The sequence below is a fragment of the Oncorhynchus gorbuscha genome, unplaced genomic scaffold (assembly GCF_021184085.1).
Source record: "Oncorhynchus gorbuscha isolate QuinsamMale2020 ecotype Even-year unplaced genomic scaffold, OgorEven_v1.0 Un_scaffold_1473, whole genome shotgun sequence".
In the NCBI taxonomy this organism is placed as follows: domain Eukaryota; kingdom Metazoa; phylum Chordata; class Actinopteri; order Salmoniformes; family Salmonidae; genus Oncorhynchus; species Oncorhynchus gorbuscha.
In genome coordinates this window covers 115,001-142,556 of record NW_025746243.1, presented here as the reverse complement: position 1 = coordinate 142,556, position 27,556 = coordinate 115,001, and the positions used below count along the sequence as shown (strand labels likewise).

The 27,556-nt window shown below is 41.3% G+C and overlaps 1 protein-coding gene across 1 annotated transcript in view; it reads right to left on the bottom strand.

The window, feature by feature from the left end:
- Positions 1 to 21,260: 21,260 nt before the first annotated feature.
- Positions 21,261 to 27,556, bottom strand: part of LOC124022893 (transient receptor potential cation channel subfamily M member 1-like) — a 27,321-nt gene continuing 21,025 nt past the window's right edge. Inside the window, exons 5-9 of the mRNA XM_046337586.1 lie at positions 26,974 to 27,179; positions 25,787 to 25,919; positions 25,097 to 25,330; positions 21,367 to 21,766; positions 21,261 to 21,275 (exon numbers count right to left, since the gene is read on the bottom strand). Coding sequence (XP_046193542.1) covers positions 21,261 to 21,275; positions 21,367 to 21,766; positions 25,097 to 25,330; positions 25,787 to 25,919; positions 26,974 to 27,179 — 988 coding nt within the window. The remainder of the gene's footprint in view (positions 21,276 to 21,366; positions 21,767 to 25,096; positions 25,331 to 25,786; positions 25,920 to 26,973; positions 27,180 to 27,556) is intronic.

Here is a 27,556-nt window from a genome sequence, read left to right as displayed (position 1 = left end):
ACTGTTCTGTTAACTCACCGTTCTGTTGTTAGGGATACCTCCACACTGTTCTGTTAACTCACCGTTCTGTTGTTGGGGTTACCTCCACACTGTTCTGTTAACTCACCGTTCTGTTGTTAGGGATACCTCCACTGTTCTGTTAACTCACCGTTCTGTTGTTGGGGTTACCTCCACCGTTCTGTTAACTCACCGTTCTGTTGTTGGGGTTACCTCCACCGCTCTCTGTTGTTGGGGTTACCTCCACACTGTTCTGTTAACTCACCGTTCTGTTGTTAGGGTTACCCACACTGTTCTGTTAACTCACCGTTCTGTTGTTAAGTTACCTCCACACTGTTCTGTTAACTCACCGTTCTGTTGTTGGGGTTACTCTCCACCGTTCTGTTAACTCACCGTTCTGTTGTTAGGGTTACCTCCACACTGTTTCTGTTAACTCACCGTTCTGTTGTTGAGATTACCTCCACACTGTTCTGTTAACTCACCGTTCTGTTGTTAGGGTTACCTCCACACTGTTCTGTTGTTAGGGTTATCTACACCGTTCTGTTGTTGGGTTACCTCCACACCGTTCTGTTGTTGGGGTTATCTACACCGTTCTGTTGTTAGGTTACCTCCCACAATCGTTCTGTTGTTGGGGTTACCTCCACACTTTCTGTTGTTAGGGTTACCTCCACACTGTTCTGTTGTTGGGGTTATCTACACCGCTCTGTTGTTGGGGTTACCTCCACACTGTTCTGTTGTTGGGGTTATCTACACCGTTCTGTTGTTGGGGTTACCTCCCACACTGTTCTGTTGTTGGGGTTACCTCCACACTGTTCTGTTGTTGGGGTTCACTCTACACCGAAAAGCTGCTTTTCAACGTACTTAATTACCCATTTTTGGAAGAAAAACAAATACATTTTATAGATCATATTTCATAGATATTTGTAAACATTGGACAGTTACTTTAAAAGGATGAAAAGTGTAATTAAAGTCATACAGCGTAACCTGTGTAGTGAGACGGACGACGGGGGGGCAGTGACTCACGGGGGTTACCTCACACTGTTCTGTTGTTGGGGTTACCTCCACACCGTTCTGTTAGGGTTACCTCCACCGTTCTGTTGTTGGGGTTACCTCCACACTGTTCTGTTAACTCACCGTTCTGTTGTTGGGGTTACCTCCACACTGTTCTGTTAACTCACCGTTCTGTTGTTGGGTTACCTCCACACACCGTTCTGTTAACTCACCGTTCTGTTGTTGGGGTTGCCTCCACACCGTTCTGTTGTTGGGGTTACCTCCACACTGTTCTGTTAACTCACCGTTCTGTTGTTAGGGGGTTACCTCCACACTGTTCTGTTAACTCACCGTTCTGTTGTTAGGGTTACCTCCACACTGTTCTGTTAACTCCGTTCTGTTGTTGGGGTTACCTCCACACCGTTCTGTTAACTCACCCGTTCTGTTGTTAGGGTTACCTCCACACTGTTCTGTTAACTCACCGTTTCTGTTGTTGGGTTACTCTCCACACTGTTCTGTTAACTCACCGTTCTGTTGTTAGGGTTACTCCACACTGTTCTGTTGTTAGGGTTATCTACACCGTTCTGTTGTTGGGGTTACCCACACTGTTCTGTTGTTAACTCACCGTTCTGTTGTTGGGGTTACCTCCACCCGTTCTGTTGTTGGGGTTATCTACACCGCTCTGTTGTTAGAGTTTACCTCCACACTGTTCTGTTGTTGGGGTTATCTACACCGTTCTGTTGTTGGGGTTACTCCACACTGTTCTGTTGTTGGGGTTATTCTACACCGTTCTGTTGTTGGGGTTACCTCCACACTGTTCTGTTGTTGGGGTTATCTACACCGTTCTGTTGTTAGAGATTACCTCCACACATTTCTGTTGTTGGGGTTACCTCCACACTGTTCTGTTGTTGGGGTTACCTCTACACCGAAAAGCTGCTTTTCAACGCACTTAATTACCCATTTTTGGAAGAAAAACAAATACATTTTATAGATCATATTTCATAGATATTTGTAAACATTGGACAGTTACTTTAAAAGGATGAAGAATTGTAATTAAAAAGTCATACAGCGTAACCTGTGGCGTGAGGCATCAATTTTGGACGGAGGGGGCAGTGACTCACGGGGGGGGGTTACCTCCACTGTTCTGTTGTTGGGGTTACCTCCACACCGTTCTGTTGTTGGGGTTACCTCCACCGTTCTGTTGGGGTTACCTCCACACTGTTCTGTTAACTCACCGTTCTGTTGTTGGGGTTACCTCCACACCGTTCTGTTGTTGGGGTTATCTACACCGTTCTGTTGTTGGGGTTACCTCCACACTGTTCTGTTGTTGGGGTTATCTACACCGTTCTGTTGTTGGGGTTACCTCCACACTGTTCTGTTGTTGGGGTTACCTCCACACTGTTCTGTTGTTGGGGTTACCTCTACACCGAAAAGCTGCTTTTCAACGTACTTAATTACCCATTTTTGGAAGAAAAACAAATACATTTTATAGATCATATTTCATAGATATTTGTAAACATTGGACAGAGACTGTCGGTATAATAATCACTTGTTTTTTGTGGAACGATGCGTGAAGGCTTGAGTTACTACATGTAGTAGATGTGTCTGATAGAGAGCTGCTGTTGTTGTGATGCAGTGATGGTGAGGGATATGAATTCTCATGGGAACGTCGTGTAGCATCATGTCTGGAAATACAGGTGTATGCAGACATTCTAGAATACTTTCTATCACGTTGGTGTAACAATGAAAGCATTCCTCCCATTTGTTTTCTATCACGTTGGTGTAACAATTTCTCCCATTTGTTTTCTATCACGTTGGTGTAACAATGAAAGCATTCCTCCCATTTGTTTTCTATCACGTTGGTGTAACAATGAAAGCATTCCTCCCATTTGTTTTCTATCACGTTGGTGTAACAGTGAAAGCATTCCTCCCATTTGTTTTCTATCACTTTGGTGTAACAATGAAAGCATTCCTCCCATTTGTTTTCTATCACGTTGGTGTAACAATGAAAGCATTCCTCCCATTTGTTTTCTATCACGTTGGTGTAACAATGAAAGCGTTCCTCCCATTTGTTTTCTATCACGTTGGTGTAACAATGAAAGCATTCCTCCCATTTGTCTTGGCGTTCTTTCTCTTCAGATCTGAATGTGGTCTTTTCTCCTTATCAACGTACTTTGTACAAACAGCTTGTTACCTTGTCTTCCGGCTCATTTTTTGTCAACTCTGTAACATAGCGATCTGATCAGTGTGAACTGATATTGTATAAAATTAAATAACTTTAGTCTTTTTATTAAATCCAGTGTGGGTGTTGTTTGTTTGTTTGTTTACTTATTGGTTCTCTTCCTTATCGGAAGTTTACAAACACTGAGGTTGGAGTCATTAAAACTAGTTTACATACACTGAGGTTGGAGTCATTAAAACTAGTTTACATACACTGAGGTTGGAGTCATTAAAACTAGTTTACATACTCTGAGGTTGGAGTCATTAAAACTAGTTTACATACTCTGAGGTTGGAGTCATTAAAACTAGTTTACATACTCTGAGGTTGGAGTCATTAAAACTAGTTTACATACACTGAGGTTGGAGTCATTAAAACTAGTTTACATACACTGAGGTTGGAGTCATTAAAACTAGTTTACATACACTGAGGTTGGAGTCATTAAAACTAGTTTACATACACTGAGGTTGGAGTCATTAAAACTAGTTTACATACACTTAGGTTGGAGTCATTAAAACTAGTTTACATACACTTAGGTTGGAGTCATTAAAACTAGTTTACATACACTTAGGTTGGAGTCATTAAAACTTGTTTTTAACCACTTCACAAATTTCTTGTTAACAAACTATAGTATTGGCAAGTCGGTGAGGACATCTACTTTGTGCATGACACAAGTACATTTTCCAACAATTGTTTCACTTATAATTCACTGTATCACATTAACAGTGGGTCAGAAGTTTACATACACTAAGTTGACTGTGCCTTTAAACAGCTTGGAAAAGTCCAGAAAATGATGTAATGGCTTTAGAAGCTTCTGATAGGCTAATTGACATCATTTGAGTCAATTGGAGGTGTACCTGTGGATGTATTTCTAGATCTACCTTCAAACTCAGTGCCTCTTTGCTTGACATCATGGAGAAAATCAAAAGAAATCAGCCAAGACCTCAGAAAAAAAAAATTGTAGACCTCCACTAGTCTGGTTCCACATCAGTCACTGGCTTTATCAATAAGTACATAGAGGATGTTGTCCCCATGGTGACGGTACGTACATAACCCAACCAGAAGCTAAATAACTTCTAGGACTGCTTCGAGGCAAATAACATTGAAACATGCATGAGAGCATCAGCTGTTCCCGGATGACTGTGTGATCACACTCTCTGCAGCCACTTTGAGTTTCAGTCGGATTACCAGGACGTGCTGACCAACTGGCAAGTATCTTCACTGACATGTTCAACCTCTCCCTGTCTGAGTCTGTAATACCAACATGTTTCAAGCAGACCACCATAGTCCCTGTGCCCAAGAAATCAAATTGTATTTGTCACATACACATGGTTAGCAGATGTTAATGCGAGTGTAGCGAAATGCTTGTGCTTCTAGTTTCGACCATTCACAGAAACTACCTTATACACACAAGTGTAAAGGAATGAATAAGAATATGTACGTAAAAATACATGAATGAGTGATGGTACAGAACGGCAAGATGCAGTAGATGGTATAGAGTACAGTATATACATATGAGATGAGTAATGTAGGGTATGTAAACAAGATACAGTAGATGGTATAGAGTACAGTATATACATATGAGATGAGTAATGTAGGGTATGTAAACAAGATGCAGTAGATGGTAATAGAGTACAGTATATACATATGAGATGAGTAATGTAGGGTATGTAAACAAGATACAGTAGATGGTATAGAGTACAGTATATACATATGAGATGAGTAATGTAGGGTATGTAAACAAGATGCAGTAGATGGTAATAGAGTACAGTATATACATATGAGATGAGTAATGTAGGGTATGTAAACAAGATACAGTAGATGGTATAGAGTACAGTATATACATATGAGATGAGTAATGTAGGGTATGTAAACAAGATACAGTAGATGGTATAGAGTACAGTATATACATATGAGATGAGTAATGTAGGGTATGTAAACAAGATGCAGTAGATGGTATAGAGTACAGTATATACATATGAGATGAGTAATGTAGGGTATGTAAACAAGATGCAGTAGATGGTAATAGAGTACAGTATATACATATGAGATGAGTAATGTAGGGTATGTAAACAAGATACAGTAGATGGTATAGAGTACAGTATATACATATGAGATGAGTAATGTAGGGTATGTAAACAAGATACAGTAGATGGTATAGAGTACAGTATATACATATGAGATGAGTAATGTAGGGTATGTAAACAAGATGCAGTAGATGGTATAGAGTACAGTATATACATATGAAATGAGTAATGTAGGGTATGTAAACAAGATGCAGTACTATTAACCTGACCCTGTATATAGTATGGTATTAACTGACTCTGTATATAGTATGGTATTAACTGACCCTGTATATAGTGACCCTGTATATAGTATGGTATTAACTGACCCTGTATATATTATGGTATTAACTGACCTGTATATAGTATGGTATTAACTTACCCTGTATATAGTATGGTATTAACTGACCCTCTATATAGTATGGTATTAACTGACCCTGTCTATAGTATGGTATTAACTGACCCTGTATATAGTGACCCTGTATATAGTATGGTATTAACTGACCCTGTATATAGTATGGTATTAACTGACCTGTATATATTATGGTATTAACTGACCTGTATATAGTATGGTATTAACTGACCCTGTATATAGTATGGTATTAACTGACCCTGTCTATAGTATGGTATTAACTGACCCTGTATATAGTGACCCTGTATATAGTATGGTATTAACTGACCCTGTATATAGTGACCCTGTATATAGTATGGTATTAACTGACCCTGTATATAGTGACCCTGTATATAGTATGGTATTAACTGACCCTGTCTACATTATGGTATTAACTGACCCTGTATATAGTGACCCTGTATATAGTATGTATATTCCGGTTCGGTTGGAGCGAGTGGTCGCATCTGCACTTCGCTCCGCGGGTAGTATAACTTTTTCATTATATTTCATTATATCACAACGGTTTGATTTGTCTAATCTTAGCAATTTCTTCTCAGCTAGCTACATAGCCGTCTTTGTATCAAAGATAATTGCATAATTATCGTATTTCGCCGTCCTAACGTAGTCTTCACTAGCCAGCTAGCTAATGTCCACTGATTAGCTGCACTGGAGAAACTATTACACTCAACTGAACGACTTGATTAGTGTAGTGTTAGCTAGCTACATAGCTGCCTTTGCTGTCTTCGTATCATCGTATCCAAGATAATTGTGTTGTTTAGGTTTAGAGTGTGTAGTCTTAGAGTGATTATATTAATTTACCGAGGTTAGCTAGCCAGCTATTTGTCGTCCTTAACGTAGGTGACTCTGCTAGCTAGCCAACGCTAGCCAACGTCTTCTGTATAGAACTCAACTACCCGGTCGCATTCACAGGTAGTATCACATTTTCACTTCATTTCTTCACAGTACAACGGTTTGATTTGTTTGATCGTAGCTAGCTACATAGCCGTCTTTGTATCAAAGATAATTGTGTAGTCTAGAGCGATTTTCTAGGTTCGCTAGCCAGCTATTGTCGTTCTTTTAACGCAACGTAACGTAAACAACACTGCTAGCTAGCCAGCTAGCCCCGAATAGCAACACTGCAGAAACTATTACACTCAACGGAACGACTTGATTAGTGTAGTGTCAACAACGCACCCACTGCCAGCTGGCCTACTTCAGCAGTACTGTATCATTTTAATCATTTTAGTCAATAAGATTCTTGCTACGTAGCTTAACTTTCTGAACATTCAAGACGTGTAGTCCACTTGTCATTCAATCTCCTTTGCATTAGCGTAGCCTCTTCTGTAGCCTGTCAACTATGTGTCTGTTTATCCCTGTTCTCTCCTCTCTGCACAGACCATACAAACGCTCCTCACCGCGTGGCCGCGGCCACCCTACTCTGGTGGTCCCAGCGTGCACGACCCACGTGGAGTTCCAGGTCTCCGGTAGCCTCTGGAACTGCCAATCTGCGGTCAACAAGGCAGAGTTCATCTCAGCCTATGCCTCCCTCCAGTCCCTCGACTTCTTGGCACTGACGGAAACATGGATCACCACAGACAACACTGCTACTCCTACTGCTCTCTCTTCGTCCGCCCACGTGTTCTCGCACACCCCGAGAGCGTCTGGTCAGCGGGGTGGTGGCACCGGGATCCTCATCTCTCCCAAGTGGTCATTCTCTCTTTCTCCCCTTACCCATCTGTCTATCGCCTCCTTTGAATTCCATGCTGTCACAGTTACTAGCCCTTTCAAGCTTAACATCCTTATCATTTATCGCCCTCCAGGTTCCCTCGGAGAGTTCATCAATGAGCTTGATGCCTTGATAAGCTCCTTTCCTGAGGACGGCTCACCTCTCACAGTTCTGGGCGACTTTAACCTCCCCACGTCTACCTTTGACTCTTTCCTCTCTGCCTCCTTCTTTCCACTCCTCTCCTCTTTTGACCTCACCCTCTCACCTTCCCCCCTACTCACAAGGCAGGCAATACGCTCGACCTCATCTTTACTAGATGCTGTTCCTCCACTAACCTCATTGCAACTCCCCTCCAAGTCTCCGACCACTGCCTTGTATCCTTTTCCCTCTCGCTCTCATCCAACACCTCCCACACTGCCCCTACTCGGATGGTATCGCGCCGTCCCAACCTTCGCTCTCTCTCCCCCGCTACTCTCTCCTCTTCCATCCTATCATCTCTTCCCTCCGCTCAAACCTTCTCCCACCTATCTCCTGATTCTGCCTCCTCAACCCTCCTCTCCTCCCTCTCTGCATCCCTTGACTCTCTATGTCCCCTATCCTCCAGGCCGGCTCGGTCCTCCCCTCCCGCTCCGTGGCTCGATGACTCATTGCGAGCTCACAGAACAGGGCTCCGGGCAGCCGAGCGGAAATGGAGGAAAACTCGCCTCCCTGCGGACCTGGCATCCTTTCACTCCCTCCTCTCTACATTTTCCTCCTCTGTCTCTGCTGCTAAAGCCACTTTCTACCACGCTAAATTCCAAGCATCTGCCTCTAACCCTAGGAAGCTCTTTGCCACCTTCTCCTCCCTCCTGAATCCTCCGCCCCCTCCCCCCTCCTCCCTCTCTGCAGATGACTTCGTCAACCATTTTGAAAAGAAGGTCGACGACATCCGATCCTCGTTTGCTAAGTCAAACGACACCGCTGGTTCTGCTCACACTGCCCTACCCTGTGCTCTGACCTCTTTCTCCCCTCTCTCTCCAGATGAAATCTCGCGTCTTGTGACGGCCGGCCGCCCAACAACCTGCCCGCTTGACCCTATCCCTCCTCTCTTCTCCAGACCATTTCCGGAGACCTTCTCCCTTACCTCACCTCGCTCATCAACTCATCCCTGACCGCTGGCTACGTCCCTTCCGTCTTCAAGAGAGCGAGAGTTGCACCCCTTCTGAAAAAACCTACACTCGATCCCTCCGATGTCAACAATTACAGACCAGTATCCCTTCTTTCTTTTCTCTCCAAAACTCTTGAACGTGCCGTCCTTGGCCAGCTCTCCCGCTATCTCTCTCTGAATGACCTTCTTGATCCAAATCAGTCAGGTTTCAAGACTAGTCATTCAACTGAGACTGCTCTCCTCTGTATCACGGAGGCGCTCCGCACTGCTAAAGCTAACTCTCTCTCCTCTGCTCTCATCCTTCTAGATCTGTCGGCTGCCTTCGATACTGTGAACCATCAGATCCTCCTCTCCACCCTCTCCGAGTTGGGCATCTCCGGCGCGGCCCACGCTTAGATTGCGTCCTACCTGACAGGTCGCTCCTACCAGGTGGCGTGGCGAGAATCTGTCTCCTCACCACGCGCTCTCACCACTGGTGTCCCCCAGGGCTCTGTTCTTGGCCCTCTCCTATTCTCGCTATACACCAAGTCACTTGGCTCTGTCATAACCTCACATGGTCTCTCTTATCATTGCTATGCAGACGACACACAATTAATCTTCTCCTTTCCCCCTTCTGATGACCAGGTGGCGAATCGCATCTCTGCATGTCTGGCAGACATATCAGTGTGGATGACGGATCACCACCTCAAGCTGAACCTCGGCAAGACGGAGCTGCTCTTCCTCCCGGGGAAGGACTGCCCGTTCCATGATCTCGCCATCACGGTTGACAACTCCATTGTGTCCTCCTCCCAGAGCGCCAAGAACCTTGGCGTGATCCTGGACAACACCCTGTCGTTCTCAACCAACATCAAGGCGGTGGCCCGTTCCTGTAGGTTCATGCTCTACAACATCCGCAGAGTACGACCCTGCCTCACACAGGAAGCGGCGCAGGTCCTAATCCAGGCACTTGTCATCTCCCGTCTGGATTACTGCAACTCGCTGTTGGCTGGGCTCCCTGCCTGTGCCATTAAACCCCTTCAACTCATCCAGAACGCCGCAGCCCGTCTGGTGTTCAACCTTCCCAAGTTCTCTCACGTCACCCCGCTCCTCCGTTCTCTCCACTGGCTTCCAGTTGAAGCTCGCATCCGCTACAAGACCATGGTGCTTGCCTACGGAGCTGTGAGGGGAACGGCACCTCAGTACCTCCAGGCTCTGATCAGGCCCTACACCCAAACAAGGGCACTGCGTTCATCCACCTCTGGCCTGCTCGCCTCCCTACCACTGAGGAAGTACAGCTCCCGCTCAGCCCAGTCAAAACTGTTCGCTGCCCTGGCCCCCAATGGTGGAACAAACTCCCTCACGACGCCAGGACAGCGGAGTCAATCACCACCTTCCGGAGACACCTGAAACCACACCTCTTTAAGGAATACCTAGGATAGGATAAGTAATCCCTCTCACCCCCTAAGTTTTAGATGCACTATTGTTAAGTGACTGTCCCACTGGATGTCATAAGGTGAATGCACCAATTTGTAAGTCGCTCTGGATAAGAGCGTCTGCTAAATGACTTAAATGTAAATGTAAATGTAGTATGGTATTAACTGACCCTGTATATAGTATGGTATTAACTGACCCTGTATATAGTATGGTATTAACTGACCCTGTATATAGTGACCCTGTATATAGTATGGTATTAACTGACCCTGTCTATAGTATGGTATTAACTGACCCTGTATATAGTGACCCTGTATATAGTATGGTATTAACTGACCCTGTATATAGTATGGTATTAACTGACCCTGTATATAGTATGGTATTAACTGACCCTGTCTATAGTATGGTATTAACTGACCCTGTATATAGTGACCCTGTATATAGTATGGTATTAACTGACCCTGTATATAGTGACCCTGTATATAGTATGGTATTAACTGACCCTGTATATAGTGACCCTGTATATAGTATGGTATTAACTGACCCTGTCTACAGTATGGTATTAACTGACCCTGTATATAGTGACCCTGTATATAGTATGGTATTAACTGACCCTGTATATAGTATGGTATTAACTGACCCTGTATATAGTATGGTATTAACTGACCCTGTATATAGTGACCCTGTATATAGTATGGTATTAACTGACCCTGTATATAGTGACCCTGTATATAGTATGGTATTAACTGACCCTGTCTATAGTATGGTATTAACTGACCCTGTATATAGTGACCCTGTATATAGTATGGTATTAACTGACCCTGTATATAGTATGGTATTAACTGACCCTGTATATAGTATGGTATTAACTGACCCTGTATATAGTATGGTATTAACTGACCCTGTCTATAGTATGGTATTAACTGACCCTGTATATAGTGACCCTGTATATAGTATGGTATTAACTGACCTGTATATATTATGGTATTAACTGACCTGTATATAGTATGGTATTAACTGACCCTGTATATAGTATGGTATTAACTGACCCTGTATATAGTATGGTATTAACTGACCCTGTATATAGTATGGTATTAACTGACCCTGTATATAGTATGGTATTAACTGACCCTGTATATAGTATGGTAATAACTGACCCTGTATATACTGACCCTGTATATAGTATGGTATTAACTGACCTGTATATATTATGGTATTAACTGACCTGTATATAGTATGGTATTAACTGACCCTGTATATAGTATGGTATTAACTGACCCTGTATATAGTATGGTATTAACTGACCCTGTATATAGTATGGTATTAACTGACCCTGTCTATATAGTATGGTATTAACTGATCCTGTATATAGTATGGTACTAACTGACCCTGTATATAGTATGGTATTAACTGACCCTGTATATAGTGACCCTGTATATAGTATGGTATTAACTGACCCTGTATATAGTGACCCTGTATATAGTATGGTATTAACTGACCCTGTATATAGTGACCCTGTATATAGTATGGTATGGAACTGTAACTGACCCTGTCTATAGTATGGTATTAACTGACCCTGTATATAGTGACCCTGTATATAGTATGGTATTAACTGACCCTGTATATAGTATGGTATTAACTGACCCTGTATATAGTATGGTATTAACTGACCCTGTATATAGTATGGTATTAACTGACCTGTATATATTATGGTATTAACTGACCTGTACATAGTATGGTACTAACTGACCTGTATATAGTATGGTACTAACTGACCCTGTATATAGTATGGTACTAACTGACCCTGTATATAGTATTAACTGACCCTGTATATAGTATGGTATTAACTGACCCTGTATATAGTATTAACTAACCCTGTATATAGTATGGTATTAACTGACCTGTATATAGTATGGTATTAACTGACCCTGTATATAGTATGGTATTAACTGACCCGTATATAGTATTAACTAACCCTGTATATAGTATGGTATTAACTGACCCTGTATATAGTATGGTATTAACTGACCCTGTATATAGTATGGTATTAACTGACCCTGTATATAGTATGGTATTAACTGACCCTGTATATAGTATGGTATTAACTGACCCTGTATATAGTATGGTATTAACTGACCCTCTATATAGTATGGTATTAACTGACCCTGTATATAGTATGGTACTAACTGACCCTGTATATAGTATGGTATTAACTGACCCTGTATATAGTGACCCTGTATATAGTATGGTATTAACTGACCCTGTCTACAGTATGGTATTAACTGACCCTGTATATAGTGACCCTGTATATAGTATGGTATTAACTGACCCTGTATATAGTATGGTATTAACTGACCCTGTATATAGTATGGTATTAACTGACCCTGTATATAGTGACCCTGTATATAGTATGGTATTAACTGACCCTGTATATAGTGACCCTGTATATAGTATGGTATTAACTGACCCTGTCTATAGTATGGTATTAACTGACCCTGTATATAGTGACCCTGTATATAGTATGGTATTAACTGACCCTGTATATAGTATGGTATTAACTGACCCTGTATATAGTATGGTATTAACTGACCCTGTATATAGTATGGTATTAACTGACCCTGTCTATAGTATGGTATTAACTGACCCTGTATATAGTGACCCTGTATATAGTATGGTATTAACTGACCTGTATATATTATGGTATTAACTGACCTGTATATAGTATGGTATTAACTGACCCTGTATATAGTATGGTATTAACTGACCCTGTATATAGTATGGTATTAACTGACCCTGTATATAGTATGGTATTAACTGACCCTGTATATAGTATGGTATTAACTGACCCTGTATATAGTATGGTAATAACTGACCCTGTATATACTGACCCTGTATATAGTATGGTATTAACTGACCTGTATATATTATGGTATTAACTGACCTGTATATAGTATGGTATTAACTGACCCTGTATATAGTATGGTATTAACTGACCCTGTCTATATAGTATGGTATTAACTGATCCTGTATATAGTATGGTACTAACTGACCCTGTATATAGTATGGTATTAACTGACCCTGTATATAGTATGGTATTAACTGACCCTGTATATAGTATGGTATTAGCTGACCCTGTATATAGTATGGTATTAACTGACCCTGTATATAGTATGGTATTAACTGACCTGTATATATTATGGTATTAACTGACCTGTACATAGTATGGTACTAACTGACCTGTATATAGTATGGTACTAACTGACCCTGTATATAGTATGGTATTAACTGACCCTGTATATAGTATGGTACTAACTGACCCTGTATATAGTATTAACTGACCCTGTATATAGTATGGTATTAACTGACCCTGTATATAGTATTAACTAACCCTGTATATAGTATGGTATTAACTGACCTGTATATAGTATGGTATTAACTGACCCTGTATATAGTATGGTATTAACTGACCCCGTATATAGTATTAACTAACCCTGTATATAGTATGGTATTAACTGACCCTGTATATAGTATGGTATTAACTGACCCTGTATATAGTATGGTATTAACTGACCCTGTATATAGTATGGTATTAACTGACCCTGTATATAGTATGGTATTAACTGACCCTGTATATAGTATGGTATTAACTGACCCTCTATATAGTATGGTATTAACTGACCCTGTATATAGTATGGTACTAACTGACCCTGTATATAGTATGGTGTTAACTGACCCTCTATATAGTATGGTATTAACTGACCCTGTATATAGTATGGTATTAACTGACCCTGTATATAGTATTAACTAACCCTGTATATAGTATGGTATTAACTGACCTGTATATAGTATGGTATTAACTGACCCTGTATATAGTATGGTATTAACTGACCCTGTATATAGTATGGTATTAACTGACCCTGTATATAGTATGGTATTAACTGACCCTGTATATAGTATGGTATTAACTGACCCTGTATATAGTATGGTATTAACTGACCCTGTATATAGTATGGTATTAACTGACCCTGTATATAGTATGGTACTAACTGACCCTGTATATAGTATGGTATTAACTGACCCTGTATATAGTATGGTACTAACTGACCCTTTATATAGTATTAACTGACCCTTTATATAGTATTAACTGACCCTGTATATAGTATGGTATTAACTGACCCTGTATATAGTATTAACTAACCCTGTATATAGTATGGTATTAACTGACCTGTATATAGTATGGTATTAACTGACCCTGTATATAGTATGGTATTAACTGACCCCGTATATAGTATTAACTAACCCTGTATATAGTATGGTATTAACTGACCCTGTATATAGTATGGTATTAACTGACCCTGTATATAGTATGGTATTAACTGACCCTGTATATAGTATGGTATTAACTGACCCTGTATATAGTATGGTATTAACTGACCCTGTATATAGTATGGTATTAACTGACCCTCTATATAGTATGGTATTAACTGACCCTGTATATAGTATGGTACTAACTGACCCTGTATATAGTATGGTGTTAACTGACCCTCTATATAGTATGGTATTAACTGACCCTGTATATAGTATGGTATTAACTGACCCTGTATATAGTATTAACTAACCCTGTATATAGTATGGTATTAACTGACCTGTATATAGTATGGTATTAACTGACCCTGTATATAGTATGGTATTAACTGACCCTGTATATAGTATGGTATTAACTGACCCTGTATATAGTATGGTATTAACTGACCCTGTATATAGTATGGTATTAACTGACCATGTATATAGTATGGTATTAACTGACCCTGTATATAGTATGGTATTAACTGACCCTGTATATAGTATGGTACTAACTGACCCTGTATATAGTCTGGTATTAACTGACCCTGTATATAGTATGGTATTAACTGACCCTGTATATAGTATGGTATTAACTGACCCTGTATATAGTATGGTATTAACTGACCCTGTATATAGTATGGTATTAACTGACCCTGTATATAGTATTAACTAACCCTGTATATAGTATGGTACTAACTGACCTGTATATAGTATGGTACTAACTGACCCTGTATATAGTATGGTATTAACTGACCCTGTATATAGTATGGTACTAACTGACCCTGTATATAGTATTAACTGACCCTGTATATAGTATGGTATTAACTGACCCTGTATATAGTATTAACTAACCCTGTATATAGTATGGTATTAACTGACCTGTATATAGTATGGTATTAACTGACCCTGTATATAGTATGGTATTAACTGACCCCGTATATAGTATTAACTAACCCTGTATATAGTATGGTATTAACTGACCCTGTATATAGTATTAACTAACCCTGTATATAGTATGGTATTAACTGACCTGTATATAGTATGGTATTAACTGACCCTGTATATAGTATGGTATTAACTGACCCTGTATATAGTATGGTATTAACTGACCCTGTATATAGTATGGTATTAACTGACCCCGTATATAGTATTAACTAACCCTGTATATAGTATGGTATTAACTGACCCTGTATATAGTATGGTATTAACTGACCCTGTATATAGTATGGTATTAACTGACCCTGTATATAGTATTAACTAACCCTGTATATAGTATGGTATTAACTGACCTGTATATAGTATGGTATTAACTGACCCTGTATATAGTATGGTATTAACTGACCCCGTATATAGTATTAACTAACCCTGTATATAGTATGGTATTAACTGACCCTGTATATAGTATGGTATTAACTGACCCTGTATATAGTATGGTATTAACTGACCCTGTATATAGTATGGTATTAACTGACCCTGTATATAGTATGGTATTAACTGACCCTCTATATAGTATGGTATTAACTGACCCTGTATATAGTATGGTATTAACAGACCCTGTATATAGTATGGTACTAACTGACCCTGTATATAGTCTGGTATTAACTGACCCTGTATATAGTATGGTATTAACTGACCCTGTATATAGTATGGTATTAACTGACCCTGTATATAGTATGGTATTAACTGACCCTGTATATAGTATGGTATTAACTGACCCTGTATATAGTATGGTACTAACTGACCCTGTATATAGTCTGGTATTAACTGACCCTGTATATAGTATGGTATTAACTGACCCTGTATATAGTATGGTATTAACTGACCCTGTATATAGTATGGTATTAACTGACCCTGTATATAGTATGGTACTAACTGACCCTGTATATAGTATGGTATTAACTGACCCTGTATATAGTATGGTACTAACTGACCCTGTATATAGTATGGTACTAACTGACCCTGTATATAGTATGGTATTAACTGACCCTGTATATAGTATGGTATTAACTGACCCTGTATATAGTATGGTATTAACTGACCCTGTATATAGTATGGTATTAACTGACCCTGTATATAGTATGGTATTAACTGACCCTGTATATAGTATGGTATTAACTGACCCTGTATATAGTATGGTATTAACTGACCCTGTATATAGTATGGTACTAACTGACCCTGTATATAGTATGGTATTAACTGACCCTGTATATAGTATGGTACTAACTGACCCTGTATATAGTATGGTATTAACTGACCCTGTATATAGTATGGTATTAACTGACCCTGTATATAGTATGGTATTAACTGACCCTGTATATAGTATGGTATTAACTGACCCTGTATATAGTATGGTATTAACTGACCCTGTATATAGTATGGTACTAACTGACCCTGTATATAGTATGGTATTAACTGACCCTGTATATAGTATGGTACTAACTGACCCTGTATATAGTATGGTATTAACTGACCCTGTATATAGTATGGTATTAACTGACCCTGTATATAGTATGGTATTAACTGACCCTGTATATAGTATGGTATTAACTGACCCTGTATATAGTATGGTATTAACTGACCCTGTATATAGTATGGTATTTACTGACCCTGTATATAGTATGGTACTAACTGACCGACTCAGACTGTGTTCTCAGACTGTGTTCCCCGTCTCAGACTGTGTTCCCCGTCTCAGACTGTGTTCCCCGTCTCAGACTGTGTTCCCCGTCTCAGACTGTGTTCCCCGACTCAGACTGTGTTCCCCGACTCAGACTGTGTTCCCCGACTCAGACTGTGTTCCCCGACTCAGACTGTGTTCCCAGACTCAGACTGTGTTCCCCGTCTCAGACTTTGGCTGTGTTTCCCGACTCAAACTGTGTTCCCAGACTCAGACTGTGTTCCCCGTCTCAGACTGTGTTCTCAGACTGTGTTCCCCGTCTCAGACTGTGTTCTCAGACTGTGTTCCCCGTCTCAGACTGTGTTCTCAGACTGTGTTCCCCGACTCAGACTGTGTTCCCCGTCTCAGACTGTGTTCCCCGTCTCAGACTGTGTTCCCCGTCTCAGACTGTGTTCCCCGACTCAGACTGTGTTCCCCGTCTCAGAAAGCTGCTGACACATAGTAGATATTACAACACCTGGATAGGGGAACGCGACCCATGATTAGTTGATTCTTAGCGTCAGGTTTACCAGCTTGGACTGGGCCAAAAGTGTGTTATAAATCAGGCCCCGAGGACTGGAGCTGCTCATCCCTGCTGTATGTTCTTCCCATGTGGATTGTTGATGTAATTAAGGTCCTTTGTTTTCCTCAGCTGAGCTCTAGATGGCGCTGTTACAACATTTTAACTCACAGATAGACCGACATGCTGATACTCAACACAACTGTAATTCAAATAATTACAATATTTTTTAATTTCAGAATACAACGTTATTCAATCTGTGTGACACAGAGGTCGTTATAATTGTCCCTTTTTTTACCCATTTTTTAGGATCAAACAAATGTTTGGAAAAACTATGCCTTGTCTCTTACCTTGTTTGTGTCATGATTTCCATTTTGAGATTAATACAAATATCCCTTATCTTTATAAGATGTCTGTCTGTATCTGCAATGTTATTTACCTGATTAATCAACATGAAATACATTTAATACAATCAACATTTAATACAATAAACATTTAATAAACAAATTAACATTTAACAACAACTCAATTATCACCGCACTTTCGCCATTCGCTCGCTCAAAGCTGTCCCCATCGACTGGTATGATTTGGAAAAACCAAGATATGCAACGTTCCTGGGTTCTCAGACAGTAGTTCAGCGCTGCTCAGCTCCACCACACACCATTGGCTAGTTTATTCCATTCCACAGTGAGTCATGCCAGTCAGACATCATCAGAAGTCATTCACAGGTGTTCTGTCTTTGAGGCTTTTTGTCTTTCTGTCAGTCTCCCCAGTCCCTACTAACATAGCTGGTAGGTCTTTAATACTGTCTGTCAGTCTCTACCTCTGTCTCTGTCTCCCCAGTCCCTCCTAACATAGCTGGTAGGTCTTTAATACTGTCTGTCAGTCTCTACCTCTGTCTCTGTCTCCCCAGTCCCTACTAACATAGCTGTTAGGTCTTTAATACTGTCTGTCAGTCTCTACCTCTGTCTCTGTCTCCCCAGTCCCTCCTAACATAGCTGGTAGGTCTTTAATACTGTCTGTCAGTCTCTACCTCTGTCTCTGTCTCCCCAGTCCCTACTAACATAGCTGTTAGGTCTTAAATACTGTCTGTCAGTCTCCACCTCTGTCTCTGTCTCCCCAGTCCCTTGTAACATAGCTGTTAGGTCTTAAACACTGTCTGTCTGTCTCTGTCTCCCCAGTCCCTACTAACATAGCTGTTAGGTCATTAATACTGTCTGTCAGTCTCTACCTCTGTCTCTGTCTCCCCAGTCCCTACTAACATAGCTGGTAGGTCTTTAATACTGTCTGTTAGTCTCTACCTCTGTCTCTGTCTCCCCAGTCCCTACTAACATAGCTGGTATGTCTTTAATACTGTCTGTCAGTCTCTACCTCTGTCTCTGTCTCCCCAGTCCCTCCTAACATAGCTGGTAGGTCTTTAATACTGTCTGTCAGTCTCTACCTCTGTCTCTGTCTCCCCAGTCCCTACTAACATAGCTGTTAGGTCTTTAATACTGTCTGTCAGTCTCTACCTCTGTCTCTGTCTCCCCAGTCCCTCCTAACATAGCTGTTAGGTCTTTAATACTGTCTGTCAGTCTCTACCTCTGTCTCTGTCTCCCAGTCCCTACTAACATAGCTGTTAGGTCTTTAATACTGTCTGTCAGTCTCTACCTCTGTCTCTGTCTCCCCAGTCCCTACTAACATAGCTGTTAGGTCTTTAATACTGTCTGTCAGTCTCTACCTCTGTCTCTGTCTCCCCAGTCCCTACTAACATAGCTGTTAGGTCTTTAATACTGTCTGTCAGTCTCTATCTCTGTCTCCCCAGTCCCTCCTAACATAGCTGTTAGGTCTTTAATACTGTCTGTCAGTCTCTACCTCTGTCTCTGTCTCCCCAGTCCCTACTAACATAGCTGTTAGGTCTTTAATACTGTCTGTCAGTCTCTATCTCTGTCTCCCCAGTCCCTCCTAACATAGCTGTTAGGTCTTTAATACTGTCTGTCAGTCTCTACCTCTGTCTCTGTCTCCCCAGTCCCTACTAACATAGCTGTTAGGTCTTTAATACTGTCTGTCAGTCTCTATCTCTGTCTCCCCAGTCCCTCCTAACATAGCTGTTAGGTCTTTAATACTGTCTGTCAGTCTCTACCTCTGTCTCTGTCTCCCCAGTCCCTCCTAACATAGCTGTTAGGTCTTTTCCACTACTGTCTGACTTGGTTCTCTGTGCCCAGTCCCTCCTAACATAGCTGTTAGGTCTTTAATACTCTCTGACTTGGTTCTCTGTGCCCAGTCCCTCCTAACATAGCTGTTAGGTCTTTTCCACTACTGTCTGACTTGGTTCTCTGTGCCCAGTCCCTACTAACATAGCTGTTAGGTCTTTTCCACTACTGTCTGACTTGGTTCTCTGTGCCCAGTCCCTACTAACATAGCTGTTAGGTCTTTAATACTGTCTGACTTGGTTCTCTGTGCCCAGTCCCTCCTAACATAGCTGTTAGGTCTTTAATACTGTCTGACTTGGTTCTCTGTGCCCAGTCCCTCCTAACATAGCTGTTAGGTCTTTAATACTGTCTGACTTGGTTCTCTGTGCCCAGTCCCTCCTAACATAGCTGTTAGGTCTTTAATACTGTCTGACTTGGTTCTCTGTCCCCAGTCCCTACTAACATAGCTGTTAGGTCTTTAATACTGTCTGTCAGTCTCTACCTCTGTCTCTGTCTCCCCAGTCCCTCCTAACATAGCTGGTAGGTCTTTAATACTGTCTGTCAGTCTCTACCTCTGTCTCTGTCTCCCCAGTCCCTACTAACATAGCTGGTAGGTCTTTAATACTGTCTGTCAGTCTCTACCTCTGTCTCTGTCTCCCCAGTCCCTCCTAACATAGCTGGTAGGTCTTTAATACTGTCTGTCAGTCTCTACCTCTGTCTCTGTCTCCCCAGTCCCTACTAACATAGCTGTTAGGTCTTTAATACTGTCTGTCAGTCTCTACCTCTGTCTCTGTCTCCCCAGTCCCTCCTAACATAGCTGTTAGCTCTTTAATACTGTCTGTCAGTCTCTACCTCTGTCTCTGTCTCCCCAGTCCCTACTAACATAGCTGTTAGGTCTTTAATACTGTCTGTCAGTCTCTACCTCTGTCTCTGTCTCCCCAGTCCCTACTAACATAGCTGGTAGGTCTTTAATACTGTCTGTCAGTCTCTACCTCTGTCTCTGTCTCCCCAGTCCCTACTAACATAGCTGGTAGGTCTTTAATACTGTCTGTCAGTCTCTACCTCTGTCTCTGTCTCCCCAGTCCCTACTAACATAGCTGTTAGGTCTTTAATACTGTCTGTCAGTCTCTACCTCTGTCTCTGTCTCCCCAGTCCCTCCTAACATAGCTGTTAGGTCTTTTCCACTACTGTCTGACTTGGTCCTTTGTGCCCAGTCCCTCCTAACATAGCTGTTAGGTCTTTAATACTGTCTGACTTGGTTCTCTGTGGGGTTGGTGTTCAGGCTCTTAGACCTCAGTGATGGATACATCCTGTCCTCTGCCACAAGCAGAAGGCCTCCACCAGTATCTTTAGCCTCAGCTTCCTGCTTCTCCTCACCTCCATCTTGGTTGCTCTCTGACTTGCTCTTCCCTGGTTCCTGTGGTTCACTGTCTGCCTCTGCCTCGTCCTTTGTATCTGTGGTGGTGGGGACTAGCTTCTCCATGGAGACTTTGGGCATGTGGCCGAACGGGCAGGGGTGGACTCTGTACTCGAAGCGCGCTGCCCAGTGACCCATGGTTGGAGATCTGGAGGTAACCGTTTCCTGTTCCCCAGTGAGGGGTTGTTGACGTCTGTGGCCCAAGTAGCCCCCTCATCTCCCCATCGGCTGGGTTGTACACCATAGTGCTCCTGGATCTGGGCCTGGAGGTGAGACAGTCACTGTGGGTCTCGGGTGACTGGTACTGCAGGGACCTGACCCTCTCCAGAGGGTATGAGATGGCTGCTTCTAGCTTGATCTTCTCCATGGTCACGCCTGCCTTCTCCAGGGCCGCGTCCATCGAGGCTGCAGGGCTGCAGGGCGGTGGAGAAGCCTCTGTAGGAACCTCAGGCCTCTGGGTTGGGGTTTCCTTCGCCCCTTCGCAGACAGAGACACTGGAGCTGGAATGATTCCTCTCTCTGGGGCCCACCACGTCTAACGTGGCTCCGTACTCCTTCACAGAGGCCGTGATGCTGGTCGTGGTTTCTCTCATACTCCGTTTCCTCTCAACCACCTTCCTCTGGCTACCCTTCCTCTCAGGGCTCCTGATGTCCCCAGCCTCAGAGCGGGTGTCATCTCCCATCTCCAGGTGGTACCGGTACAGACTGTAGCCGTCAGAGCTGATGGACAGACAGACACACAGACAGATATATAATCAGTAAATATCATCCTCACATCGTCCATAAACACTAGACTACTGTACTGATCATCAGTAAACATCATCCTTATTAAACACTAGACTACTGTACTGATAATCATCCTTATTAAACACTAGACTACTGTACTGATCATCAGTAAACATCATCCTTAATAAACACTAGACTACTGTACTGATAATCATCCTTATTAAACACTAGACTACTGTACTGATAATCAGTAAACATCATCCTTATTAAACACTAGACTACTGTACTGATAATCAGTAAACATCATCCTTATTAAACACTAGACTACTGTACTGATCATCAGTAAACATCATCCTTATTAAACACTAGACTACTGTACTGATAATCATCCTTATTAAACACTAGACTACTGTACTGATCATCAGTAAACATCATCCTCTCATCATCCTTATTAAACACTAGACTACTGTACTGATAATCATCCTTATTAAACACTAGACTACTGTACTGATAATCATCCTTATTAAACAATAGACTACTGTACTGATCATCAGTAAACATCATCCTTATTAAACACTAGACTACTGTACTGATAATCAGTAAACATCATCCTTATTAAACACTAGACTACTGTACTGATAATCAGTAAACATCGTCCTTATTAAACACTAGACTACTGTCCAGAACATCAGTAAACATCATCCTCTCATCATCCTTATTAAACACTAGACTACTGTACTGATAATTAGTAAACATCATCCTCTCATCATCCTTATTAAACACTAGAGTACTGTACTGATAATCAGTAAACATCATCCTCTCATCATCCTTAATAAACACTAGACTACTGTACTGATCATCAGTAAACATCATCCTTAATAAACACTAGACTACTGTACTGATAATCAGTAAACATCATCCTTATTAAACACTAGACTACTGTACTGATAATCAGTAAACATCATCCTTATTAAACACTAGACTACTGTACTGATCATCAGTAAACATCATCCTCTCATCATCCTTATTAAACACTAGACTACTGTACTGATAATCAGTAAACACCGTCCTTATTAAACACTAGACTACTGTACTGATAATCAGTAAACATCATCCTCTCATCATCCTTAATAAACACTAGACTACTGTACTGATCATCAGTAAACATCATCCTTAATAAACACTAGACTACTGTCCTGATAATCAGTAAACATCATCCTTATTAAACACTAGACTACTGTACTGATCATCAGTAAACATCATCCTTATTAAACACTAGACTACTGTACTGATAATCATCCTTATTAAACACTAGACTACTGTACTGATCATCAGTAAACATCATCCTCTCATCATACTTATTAAACACTAGACTACTGTACTGATAATCAGTAAACATCATCCTTATTAAACACTAGACTACTGTACTGATAATCAGTAAACATCATCCTTATTAAACACTAGACTACTGTACTGATAATCAGTAAACATCATCCTTATTAAACACTAGACTACTGTACTGATAATCATCCTTATTAAACACTAGACTACTGTACTGATCATCAGTAAACATCATCCTCTCATCATCCTTATTAAACACTAGACTACTGTACTGATAATCAGTAAACATCATCCTTATTAAACACTAGACTACTGTACTGATAATCATCCTTATTAAACACTAGACTACTGTACTGATAATCAGTAAACATCGTCCTTATTAAACACTAGACTACTGTCCAGAACATCAGTAAACATCATCCTCTCATCATCCTTAATAAACACTAGACTACTGTACTGATCATCAGTAAACATCATCCTTAATAAACACTAGACTACTGTACTGATAATCATCCTTATTAAACACTAGACTACTGTACTGATAATCAGTAAACATCATCCTCTCATCATCCTTAATAAACACTAGACTACTGTACTGATCATCAGTAAACATCATCCTTAATAAACACTAGACTACTGTACTGATAATCAGTAAACATCATCCTTATTAAACACTAGACTACTGTACTGATAATCATCCTTATTAAACACTAGACTACTGTACTGATCATCAGTAAACATCATCCTCTCATCATCCTTATTAAACACTAGACTACTGTACTGATAATCAGTAAACACCGTCCTTATTAAACACTAGACTACTGTACTGATAATCAGTAAACATCATCCTCTCATCATCCTTAATAAACACTAGACTACTGTACTGATCATCAGTAAACATCATCCTTAATAAACACTAGACTACTGTCCTGATAATCAGTAAACATCATCCTTATTAAACACTAGACTACTGTACTGATAATCAGTAAACATCATCCTCTCATCGTCCTTATTAAACACTAGACTACTGTACTGATCATCAGTAAACATCGTCCTTAATAAACACTAGACTACTGTACTGATCATCAGTAAACATCATCCTTATTAAACACTAGACTACTGTACTGATAATCATCCTTATTAAACACTAGACTACTGTACTGATCATCAGTAAACATCATCCTTATTAAACACTAGACTACTGTACTGATCATCAGTAAACATCATCCTCTCATCATCCTTATTAAACACTAGACTACTGTCCTGATAATCAGTAAACATCGTCCTTATTAAACACTAGACTACTGTCCTGATAATCAGTAAACATCATCCTTATTAAACACTAGACTACTGTCCTGATAATCAGTAAACATCATCCTTATTAAACACTAGACTACTGTACTGATCATCAGTAAACATCGTCCTTATTAAACACTAGACTACTGTACTGATAATCATCCTTATTAAACACTAGACTACTGTACTGATCATCAGTAAACATCATCCTTATTAAACACTAGACTACTGTACTGATCATCAGTAAACATCATCCTCTCATCATCCTTATTAAACACTAGACTACTGTCCTGATAATCAGTAAACATCGTCCTTATTAAACACTAGACTACTGTCCTGATAATCAGTAAACATCATCCTTATTAAACACTAGACTACTGTCCTGATAATCAGTAAACATCATCCTTATTAAACACTAGACTACTGTACTGATCATCAGTAAACATCGTCCTTATTAAACACTAGACTACTGTACTGATCATCAGTAAACATCATCCTCTCATCATCCTTATTAAACACTAGACTACTGTACTGATCATCAGTAAACATCATCCTTATTAAACACTAGACTACTGTACTGATAATCAGTAAACATCATCCTTAATAAACACTAGACTACTGTACTGTACATGACAGAGCAGACCATTCCGTCTTTCTCATCTGGAGTCATTAAAGTTGTTAATGAACCTGTTGATGGAGCTGTGACGGAGCAGAGAGGACGTGTCGCAGACCGAGGAGACCCCCGACTGGGTTCTGACCAGGTCGTTGTGGTCCACCCCGGCCAGCTTCTCCAGGGCGTTCATCATACGTCCAGAGAACTCCTCCAGCTGACCCAGTCGCAGGTCCACCGTCTGCAGGGAAGCCTTCATGGAGTGCTCCCTCTCGTTCACCTCCTCCAGACGCATCGACATGTTCTCTACCCTGAGAGGAGAGAGAGTCAACGGTACCACAACTCTTTACTCACCCTGCCGATTACACCAAATGTATTGTGATTACACCAAATATATTGTGATTACACCAAATGTATTGGGATTACACCAAATGTATTGGGATTACACCAAATGATTTGGGATTACACCAAATGTATTGGGATTACACCAAATGTATTGGGATTACACCAAATGTATTGGGATTACACCAAATGTATTGGGATTACACCAAATGTATTGGGATTACACCAAATGTCTTGTGATTACACCAAATGTATTGGGATTACACCAAATGTCTTGTGATTACACCAAATGTATTGGGATTACACCAAATGTATTACTAATAAATATGAATAACCGTAGCGAATACTGAGACAGTTCTACAAGGCTAATTTAAATGTAAGTAGTTCCCCCAAAGAGGAAAGACCATAGCTGTCCGGTCTCCGACCTCTCCGATGTGACCCGGATGCGTTCGTTGCTAGACGACTGCTCCTCGTCCTCCTTCTCTCTGAAATACTCCTCCACACACTGCTCCTCGAAGTCATACAGAGCCTTCAGCTCCTCAGCGTTCAGCAGCAGCTCTGTCAGAGAGAGAAGCACACGTCACACGCTGGAGCCGGGGTTCGTGGAGTTCAACTGCTTCTGAAACCTGGTAGAACGCACTGACATCGGTCTCGGAAGGACCAATCAGTCAACCCAGCCAAACAACCAGACAAGCAACCAGTCATCCAATCAACCAGACAACCAACCAGACAACCAACCAGTCATCCAATCAACCAGACAACCAACCAGACAACCAACCAGTCATCCAATCAGTCAACCAATCAACCAGTCATCCAATCAGTCATCCAATCAACCAGACAACCAACCAGACAACCAACCAGTCATCCAATCAGTCATCCAATCAACCAGACAACCAACCAGACAACCAACCAGTCATCCAATCAGTCAACCAATCAACCAGTCATCCAATCAGTCAACCAATCAACCAGACAACCAACCAGACAACCAACCAGTCATCCAATCAGTCAACCAATCAACCAGTCATCCAATCAGTCAACCCAGCCAACCAACCAGACAGCCAACCAACCGGCAGGCCAGCCAGAAAACCATTTCAGCCAGTTAGCCAGCTAGCTAATCAATCAACCAAGTCATCCAATCACTCAACCAATCAACCAGTCATCCATTCACTCAATCAATCAACCAGTCATCCAATTACTCAACCAATCAACCAGTCATCCAATCACTCAACCAATCAACCAGTCATCCAATCAGTCAACCAATCAACCAGTTATCCAATCAGTCAACCAATCAATCAATCAGTCATCCAATCAGAGTCAACCAATCTATCAATCAATCATCCAATCAGAGTCAACCAATCAATCAGTCATCCAATCAATCAGTCATCCAATCAGAGTCAACCAATCAGTCAACCAATCAATCAGTCATCCAATCAGAGTCGACCAATCAACCAGTCATCCAATCAGAGTCGACCAATCAACCAGTCATCCAATCAGAGTCGACCAATCAACCAGTCATCCAATCAGAGTCGACCAATCAACCAGTCATCCAATCAGAGTCGACCAATCAACCAGTCATCCAATCAGTAAACCAATATCCCCGAAAACCACTGACGTAGTCCTTTGTTGTCCCTGTCGTCCTGCTCTCCCTCTGTTCTCCTCTTGCAGCGACGAAAGACGTATTTCAGAACGATGTAGATGTGGCTGAAGATGATGAGGGGCGGAGGGAGGAGGGGCCGGTCGTGGAACTTCATGATCAGCTGGTAACGCTGGAACTTCCAGATCTGGTTGGAGACGGACTTGACCTCTAAGAAGGTGTTGCTGTTGGTCAGAGGTCAGGACGGAAAAAGCGGATCAATCAGGGAGCTGTTTTTTTTTTACCAACGAGGTTAAATCTTCACAACACCACAACACAGTCAACTACATGAATGAACCAGGTTAAATCCCCAGGTCTCCTACACAACACCACAACACAGTCAACTACATGCATGAACCAGGTTAAATCCCCAGGTCTCCTACACAACACCACAACACAGTCAACTACATGAATGCATGATGTAATGACTGTAGCTGTCCGTAATGTCTGTAATGACTGTAGCTGTCCGTAATGTCTCTAATGACTGTAGCTGTCCGTAATGTCTCTAATGACTGTAGCTGTCCGTAATGTCTGTAATGACTGTAGCTGTCCGTAATGTCTC